The 9,124-nt window shown below is 37.2% G+C and overlaps 2 protein-coding genes across 2 annotated transcripts in view; one reads left to right on the top strand and one right to left on the bottom strand.

Annotated features, from left to right (window-relative positions):
• Positions 1 to 229: 229 nt before the first annotated feature.
• Positions 230 to 2,756, bottom strand: LOC104957085 (C-C motif chemokine 3-like 1). Its single transcript, XM_010784698.1, has 3 exons — positions 2,629 to 2,756; positions 1,690 to 1,807; positions 230 to 955 (listed from the first exon to the last, which is right to left on the bottom strand). Exons 1-3 carry the CDS (start codon positions 2,693 to 2,695, stop codon positions 838 to 840), a joined length of 303 nt encoding a protein of 100 aa, XP_010783000.1. The 5' UTR covers positions 2,696 to 2,756; the 3' UTR covers positions 230 to 837.
• A 6,171-nt stretch (positions 2,757 to 8,927) lies between these two features.
• tnfrsf11a (tumor necrosis factor receptor superfamily, member 11a, NFKB activator) overlaps positions 8,928 to 9,124 on the top strand; it is a 4,904-nt gene continuing 4,707 nt past the window's right edge. Inside the window, exon 1 of the mRNA XM_010784697.1 lies at positions 8,928 to 9,011. The gene's annotated coding sequence lies outside the window, so the exon portion shown is untranslated. The remainder of the gene's footprint in view (positions 9,012 to 9,124) is intronic.

The following is a 9,124-nucleotide window of genomic DNA, read 5'->3' as shown; positions in this document are numbered from 1 at the left end:
GGGGTCAAACCATATTTGCAGCTGACTACACAGTTCTGTGAGAGAAATGCTCAACAGCTAATGAAAACACCTTGGCCTTGAAAAGGTACTTCTCTGAAGCGTGTTAGGTTCCAAACTCTAGTTCTAAAGGCAGTTCAGAGACTTTTAATGTGTAAGTGTACGTTGAAACTTAATCCATGGTAAGCAGAAAGAAAATAACCAGGACAAACCATTACATGTTATCATGCTTTAATTCAATATAATCAAATCAGTGGAATACAGAAATAAATAATTTGTCGCCAAATTCCGTACTTATCTGTAGAGGTATTCAAAATATGACTATAAATAGGAACAAAACATCATCATTTTACTATATATCAAAAAAGAAGAAAAGGTCACAATGGTTCCTTGCAGAAACAGTGGCATCACACATACTGTAGCTTATACCTTACTGATAAGCAGTGCGGGACATTGCATTTTTACAGTGAAGAACGTTTTGGTAAGTCAGTTCCAATAACAATGCAAGAACGTTTTGGTAAGTCAGTTCCAATAACAATGCATCAGTAGTTCACAGTGTTGACGGTTATGTGGGTGTTGTTGTATCAAGCAAAAATATACAAATAGTTCCACATACATTCAATTAAAAATCAGAAATATACAAAATGGAGTGTACATTTGTCTCATTCCAGCAAATGGTCCATGTTACAAAAATAACAATATTTAGTAGGCTACCTAACAAAGAGGTACTGCAGACCTTACACATGGTAACACATCTGTAGTAGATGCAGCTTTGACAGGTATAGTTTGAGATGCAGCATCAGATCACAGGCTTTGATAGTGGATGTGATGTCGCCACGGTTACAGGTTGGTTGTCTCTCCTGGGATGGCTTTGGTGTCCAGGTAGCTGATGAGATTCTTCACCCAGGGGGCTGAAGGACGGACACACAGCTGACGTGGACCTGCCACTGTCCTTAACCTCACACACACACACACACACACACACACACACACACACACACACACACACACACACACACACACACACACACACACACACACACACACACACACACACACACAGAGAGACCCTCAGTGACGGTTCTAGTAGGGCCAACAGGGTCCAGCACCCCTGTAACACTGAGCTTGGACCCCCCCGTGGCCCCCCTCCAAAGGAATACATCTATGATAATGCAATCTGTGATAGTGTTGCAGCCAATACTGCGCTGTAACCTGGGCCTAAGATAACAGGAATGGCTTTTTTCAGTAGTGAAATCAAATAAATTGAAACTAAGTTACTAAAACAAATTCTGTGTCAAAAANGTATTGTGGTGTAGTAATATGGTGTAGTATTGTGGTGTAGTATTGTGGTGTAGTAATATGGTGTAGTATTGTGGTGTAGTATTGTGGTGTAGTATTGTGGTGTAGTATTTTGGTGTAGTATTGTGGTGTAGTATTGTGGTGTAGTATTTTGGTGTAGTAATATGGTGTAGTAATGTGGTGTAGTATTGTGGTGCAGTAATGTGGTGTAGTATTGTGGTGCAGTAATGTGGTGTAGTATTGTGGTGCAGTAATGTGGTGTAGTAATATGGTGTAGTATTGTGGTGTAGTATTGTGGTGTAGTATTGTGGTGTAGTAATATGGTGTAGTATTGTGGTGTAGTATTGTGGTGTAGTATTTTGGTGTAGTATTGTGGTGTAGTATTGTACTTACAGGACGGCAGGGTTGGAGCAGCGCTGGCTCGTCCTGACGTAGCCGATCACTCGGCCTATGGGAACCTCTCTCTCATTGAACTTAAAGCAGCATCTCCTTGGGCCGGCCCCACGCAAACCTACACACAAACACACAGTCAGATTCAGTTCCTTTTTTATGTTAGCTTTGATTTCCTTCCTAAAGCTCAATCTGATACTGCCTTTTGTTTAACAGGTTGTGACATTGCTCAGTTGTTCCATCGTCAAATGGGGAAACTCTTTTGTTACTCTGGCTTTCCTTTTAATAAAGTGAGCTGTTATAATGGGAATACACATTTTAATAAATGTAGGTTTAACTTCAACAAGTCCTTAGTGTTTTTGATGCTGGAGCCTTTAAATCTCAGTTTCTCAATCTTTGACATTGGATAATAAATATTTTCAGGCCACTCAGAAATCAGTGACAAGAAATATGACCTAAAAGGTCGTAGTAGTAGGTTTACACATAATATTCTTTGGTGTATAACTCTGCATACATTTACACAGAAAAGGAATTCAGTTGGACACAAAAGAGCAAATACAGAACTACAAGACAATTATTTAAAATTAAAAGAATGAAATGTTTAAAAAAGGTATAAATATACAACAAATATACCAAAAGGTAAATACAAGTAAATTACACATTCCTTTGACAAATAAAATATGTGCAGATTGTGGTCATTTAAAGTGGGAGAGCTGTGCAATTTAATTATTTAATTATTTATTTTGTAAGAGGAATGGCTCACTTAATGTGCCTTATTGTAACAATAATAAAAGAAAATGTATGTTAGAAATGAACAAAAACAACTTTAACTGATCAGACTGAATGATTTATATATATTGCTATCAAACCAAAATCATAAACATTTAAAATAAGATTATTTTCCTTCACTGGTGGAATGAGTTATGTGGGAGCCTCTCTTACCTTCAGTCAGAGTGAAGACGGCCAGCATCAGCACACACACACACAGAGCGAGACGAGGAGCAGCCATCCTGAAGGTGTGTGTTCTAGGTATTAGTGTGTGAAAGTCTTAGTTGAGCTTGTTCTCTCTGCTGTGTGATCACTCTCCATCTGCTCCAACATTTATAGTGGAGGAGCAGCTGGGGGGAAGACCCCAGCTTCATGGGATTTCACCGTCATGTGTCAGTATCTCTTATCAACCCGAGGGGGGGTTACCAGGCGCTTCTTGCGTCTGTATTTGTTCTATGTGTTTATATTTAGTCCATTGAACTTCCCTTAATCAATACCATTTTCTGACGAAACCTGTTTTCAAATGAAAAAGTACTTTCTTCTTCAGCGTGGTTTCCCTGTGCATCCCACCGACCAAAGTAATGTGGGCAAAACTTCTGCCTCCCGCCTACATGTCATCACTACCATAGATCCTTTAAAACAGTGGTGTAAAGTAACCAAGAACATTTACTGAAGTACAAATACACTACTTTACAATTTTGAGATACTAGTTATTAACTTGAGTATTTACATTTGTTGCTACTTTGTACTTCTACTCCACTACAATTCTAGGGATTCCTCCTCTGTTGCTCCCCTTGAGGTTTCTTCAATGTTTTCACATTAACTGGGGGGTTTCTTTGGAGTTTTTCCCTTGTCCGATGTGAGGGTCCAAGGACAGAGGGTGTCGTATTCATATTCTGTACAAACTGTAAAGTCCACTGAGACAAATGTTAAATGTGTGATATTGGGCTCTATAAATAAAATGTGATTGATTCAAAGTACTCAACAAGGCAAGGCAAGGCAAGTTTATTTTTAGAGCACCTTTCAACACAAGGCAATTCAAAGTGCTTTACAAAAAAATGAAAGACATTAAGAAAATGGCATTTAAAATAAGTCATTAAAAAGAAAAGATAATAAAAGAAACATTAAAAGAAAAAATACATGGATAAAAGTTACAGTGCAGTTTAAGATGTGAATAAAAGTCTTCAGCCTGGATTTAAAAGTAGTCAGAGTTGCAGCGGACCTGCAGGTTTCTGGGAGTTTGTTCCAGATATTTGGAGCATAATAACTGAACGCTGCTTTACCATGTTTAGTTCTGACTCTGGGGACAGAAAGCTGACCAGTCCCTGAAGACCTGAGAGATCTGGATGGTTCATAATTTAGCAGGAGGTCAGAAATGTGTTTTGGGCCTAAACCATTCAGTGCTTTATAAACCAGCAGCAGTATTTAGATATCTATTCTTTGACACACAGGAAGCCAGTGTAAAGACTTCAGAACAGGAGTGATGTGATCCACTTTCTTAGTGTACTATAAAAAAAAGCAATTAAATATTTAAATATTTGAGCAGCAAATCCTCACATTTAATAAATGGAACTGTGAAAAACATTTGTAATTACTTGTAACAGAGTATTACTATGGTATTTATACTTTTACTTTAGTACAAGATCTGAGTACATCTTCTTGCTCTGCTATAAACCATTCAATTAATAAAGGAAAGAAGGCCACAAGCTACTGTATACAATAAATCCCCCAAACATTTTATTTGTGTTGCAAACTCCCAACTATAAATCCCTCTATTAATACAAAACATTTCTCAAAAATTCCTTTTTGTAATCATATCAATGGACTCTAAATAGAGCTGTAATAGTCTTGGCGGTAACTAGTGATGACTTGTTTGAATGGCATTTCATTGCCACAGAAGTCAAACAGCACAGCAGGAAAACCGGTTTGGAGATTCTCATGGATTTTCACAAGGATCTCTGCACAACAGTAACAATATAATCAATAACACCAGGATGAATACTTCGTTTTGATAGTTTGGACGAGTTTGAACGTTCAAACCACGTGAAGATGTGATGGAAGCATATGACTGGACATTATAGGTAGTTTCACAAAGGGAAAGTTTCCTTCTTCCTCCTCAGTTTTGTCATGTCTTTAGATAAATTAAACTCAAGCTCATTCTGTTCAACAAGAAGACATTATTTTCCAAAATCAGCTCTCCAATAATGTTTATGATAAAATAAACTCAAGATAGTCTTCATCATCATCAAGATGGATGAAGACCATGTGCTTATAAGCTCAGAAAAAGTTACTAAGTGGCTTTTTTTTGTCACATTGTCTAGGGTAAATCATTTACTTCCATGCTTATTTCAGGTATGATGATTTGCAGATGATGCCAGTGACAAAATACATTCATCTGACTGCATGTATTTTGCTGAAAAATTGTTTTCATGTTGTTATAGTTTAGGACTGGAAAGGCACTAAAATAAATGACATGTTGAGATGGATTGATAAGTGTCCTTGAACATAATCAACAAGTGGCTTTAGGTTGTGGGCAGTGAATAAAGCTGTAAATACAACATTGTCATCAAAGCCAGCTCTCAATGTATTTAGAGTTGAGTTTCTTTTCAGATGTTAAAGTGCAATATTAAATCACCTTTTCACTGTTCTTCATGTTACGCCAACTCCTGAGGGAATATGTTGAGCAATTAAAGGCTCTATGTGTATGAGCTTGATGATCACTTTTTTTGAGTTTATCAGAGCTTTTTGTTGCATCCGGAAAAGATGGAAAGGGTGGGAAGACTGAATGATAATAGTTAATCTAGTGGGTAGAAGGGGGTATCATGCATCCCCTTGAAATATACTTCTAATCAGCTTTTCTAGATTGTAAAAATCTTCACTCTTTTTACACCTTTCACTATATCTCAGCCATTATTGCAGATAACTGAACAAATAAGGTATCCAGATCCATGTGTTGAGGGTCAAGGAACAAAATAAAACTATTCTTAAAGTGATCACATGTGTCTGTGGCATGCTATTATGCTAATTATTGTGTTAGTCATACATATCTGCGAGGACTTTAGTTTCGGTGTAAGGGGAGTTTTTACGCTTCACAAAGCACCCTATGTAAATCTCTAATGCTAGACCTTTCCCTCTGTTCATGAAAAGCAGAAGGACCTTTAAACATATTCTTTCACTTCTTCATATGTAGTCCTTTAAAAGAGAAAAACAAAGGGTTCCTTTTTGGGTTGACCTTAATGTTGTTTTAAATAGCGGCCTCATATGAATGCCTTAGACCCAGTGATATTTCATACGTGATATTCATGATACATGGTATTTATACCTCAGTAAAACGTGTGGTCAGCCAGTGCTTCAACTAACCACAAGTCAGTGGTACAAATATAACAATCACTTTTAGCTGTTGAAATAAATAGTTGTCTAAAGTATGAAATGAAAATGAACCGAGAATGCACAGATCTAAAAAAAAAAACGACACAAAGACACATAAAGAGAGAAACTTATTTGTTTTAAAAAAGCAGAAGAAAACAAGCAGTTTGTTGAAGAAGCTAAGAAAGAGAAAAGCATCGATTTCATAATCATTACAGAAATGACAGTATTGAACAAAAAATTAAATCAAGTAGAAAAAGATCAATAAAAAAAAAACATGAATAGAAACAAATCATAGAAAATCTAAACCAGAAAAAGTATAGCAAAGTGATGCATCACAATACATGTTAGTACTTATGTTTAATATCTATGGCCACAGCTCCTTCAGTTTAACCTACTGCGAGCTGTCTGTGTGGCGCCTGTTGAGGCTAAGAAATCATTTAAATGCTAGGACTGCTTCACTCTGGTTGCTTGATTGTCTCTAGCAACAGTATCATGAGGCAGAGGTGATTTCTGCTCCCCAAATAACAATGAAACACTATACCTCTGTGGAAAAGCCCTGATCCATAATTTACTATCACAATTACATAATGGCTTTATAATAGAACTCACACATTTCACTCAACAATCACGTTTGAAGTATTTGTACTGTAACTGGCAATCTTTGTATGACATTAGGCGAGGGTAAAGTAGCAAAAGACATGATTTACTTAAACGGTGAGAACGAAACGAGGCCATGCCTCATTATGCTAAGGTGGTTGTTATTGATGTGCGTCTGACGTTGTTTGTAATGTTCCTGCCTTTTCACCTTTAATTTTCCTTTGAAATGTTCCAGTTCTGCTCAAAGAGATAAGAAATGAAGCATTCCACCATCTTTATCATGGATGCCACATATTACTTTTATAGTGGTCATTTTACTCAGTTAATAATTTGTAATAAGCTGCACAATGACATATCCCTTAATATTTAATTGGATAAATTGAATATTTGTAATGTAAAAGAGGTTGCACGACTGATGAAAAGTTACCCTCGGTGCGTTTTAGCATCTCCCAGAACATTTCTTTAACTCAAAATGTACTGATTTGGTTCTGTCTAGCTCTCACCAATGTAGCTCAGCATCACATACAACTGATTTCAGTGAAATAACATCAGATTAACCTACTACATATACAGCACCAGACAGGAGACAGCTAGTAAAGATTAGCTGGTCAAAGTCAACTTTAATGTCAATCTTTCAGTTTGTGTGTACAGACGTGAAATGACGTTTCCAACAACAAACATTAGCTAATGAACATTAGCTGGTAAACATTAACTAGTTAACATTAGTAATAAGACTACCCTTATAAAGGATTCATAAAGGGTTTATAATTAGGTTAGGTTATGAATTAGGTTGTAAACACTTTATTAATCATTAAGAACCATTTATAAGCCAGTTCTAACATAGTTTTCATACATCAACACAGGCTCACTATTTGGCAAGATGACTAAGCCTTATATTGGCTACTTAGTGAGAATGAACTCAGGGAACAACAGATACCAAGGATGCTGGCTGATGAAGAAGACAAAGTAAGCTAGGAAGCCAATATAAGGCTTAGCAGTGCAGATGAATGTGGGCTCACTATTTGGCAAGCAACCGGTCACAGTTGCCCTGTTTATCTCATGTCTTATAAAAGCTTATTAAGGATTTATAAAGTGTTCACAACCGAATTAATAAATGAATTACAAACTATTCGTAGGCTAAACCCTTAATAAGGGTAGTCTTATTGTAAAGTGGTACCGACATTAGCGAGTGAGTATTAGCTAGTAAACAGAAATTGAACATTCGCTAGCAGAGCATTTAGCATTTAAGAAACAACTATTTTCTTGAATCCGCCACTGCAGCTTGAATGGAGGCATCTCACTTGGGTTTTGTTACTTTACTACACCCATTTTCATCATAGTTATCATTAGGAAGATTGCTTTCAACCTTGGGAGTTCATATTTTCTTCCAAAACTTGAACAAGTCACTACGTTACTGAGGTGTCAGGGCCTCCCATAATTTAACCTTAGGTTAGAGCTCAGAATGAACACACAACACCGACACAAACCAATCCTCCGCCATTACACTTTCACCTTTAATCAGCTTTGTTGCCCACCACTTTCTTCAGCTGGTATAAAAAATTACTAAAACAGAAAAATTAGAAAAAGACAATAGACTCCAAACTATTGAATATAATACCCCAATGAGTCAACCCAGTCTCACGGCATTTGGTGTAATAGTCACGAAATTAATTGAATTTATTGATTCGTGTTCACCAACACGATCTTCCCATTTTTATTGTGTCACACAGAACGATTTTAAAAGCAATGTATTTCTATTGGTAGTNTGTGTGTGTGTGTGTGTGTGTGTGTGTGTGTGAGAGAGAGAGAGAGAGAGAGAGAGTGTGTGTGTGTGTGTGTGTGTGTGTGTGTGTGTGTGTGTGTGTGTGTGTGTGTGTGTGTGTGTGTGTGTGTGTGTGTGTGTGTGTGAGAGACTGCATTGCTTACCTTTGTGGCTTCTGTACTAGAGTTATAATTAAATAATGGACACATGTTCACTTTAATCTCCAATGCAGCAAGGACTCCATGCTGTATCTTACTGTTGAATTACAGCACGAGATTTAGCATTTTAACAGGTTAAAATAAAATGAACTCACCATTAACAGCTGCCTCAAGTTTTGTTTATATTCTCAACACTTATTTCATGTGGGTAATCTTACCAAGCGTGCCAAAAACATGTTGATTGACGATCGGGATGCAGCCAAGGGTTTATTAACTCGAGCCAACTTGAGTTGATGCATTAAGTTGCATTTGGTTCTTCTTCTGTGGCCTTCCTGGAGTCAGGGCTGATGGAGGGTGTGCATGCTGAGGTCAGGTGCTTCTGAGAGGGTGGAAAGAATTCCCGGGCACATCTTGGAAATGTTTTAACCATCCTCTTCCTCTCATTACTCACCGCCATCTCAAAATATCAAGTGTGGATTTGAAAGATGAACTGAAGAGGAATGGTGTCTTAAAGGGAAATGAATGTTTGTTTGTTTTCTTTACATGATGACAAAACTAACTCTATGTCTTGATATGTTTTTAGAATGGGGCCTCAAAATCTATCAACCAGTGTGAAGATGAAAGATATTATTTAAAAGGCTCTTCCAGATGCTGCAAGAAGTGTCAACCAGGTAATGACACACACACACACACACACACACACGCATGGGTCAGCGCTTTGAGCACCAGGAAAAGCACTATATAAATGTCATATATTATTATTATTATTATAGAAGTGAGGAAG

Source organism: Notothenia coriiceps, unplaced genomic scaffold, assembly GCF_000735185.1.
Source record: "Notothenia coriiceps isolate Sejong01 unplaced genomic scaffold, NC01 NC01_scaffold00026424, whole genome shotgun sequence".
NCBI lineage: Eukaryota > Metazoa > Chordata > Actinopteri > Perciformes > Nototheniidae > Notothenia > Notothenia coriiceps.
Note: the sequence above shows the minus strand (reverse complement) of the source record. Positions and strands in the feature narration are given on the sequence as shown.

Coding starts and splice junctions, on each gene's coding strand:
- LOC104957085 (XM_010784698.1), bottom strand. CDS start 2,695: ATGGCTGCTCCTCGTCTCGCTCTGTGTGTGTGTGTGCTGATGCTGGCC. Junction 1,808..2,628: donor CGTCTTCACTCTGACTGAAG/GTAAGAGAGGCT, acceptor GTTTGTGTGTAG/GTTTGCGTGGGGCCGGCCCA. Junction 956..1,689: donor TGCTCCAACCCTGCCGTCCT/GTAAGTACAATA, acceptor TGTGTGTGTGAG/GTTAAGGACAGTGGCAGGTC.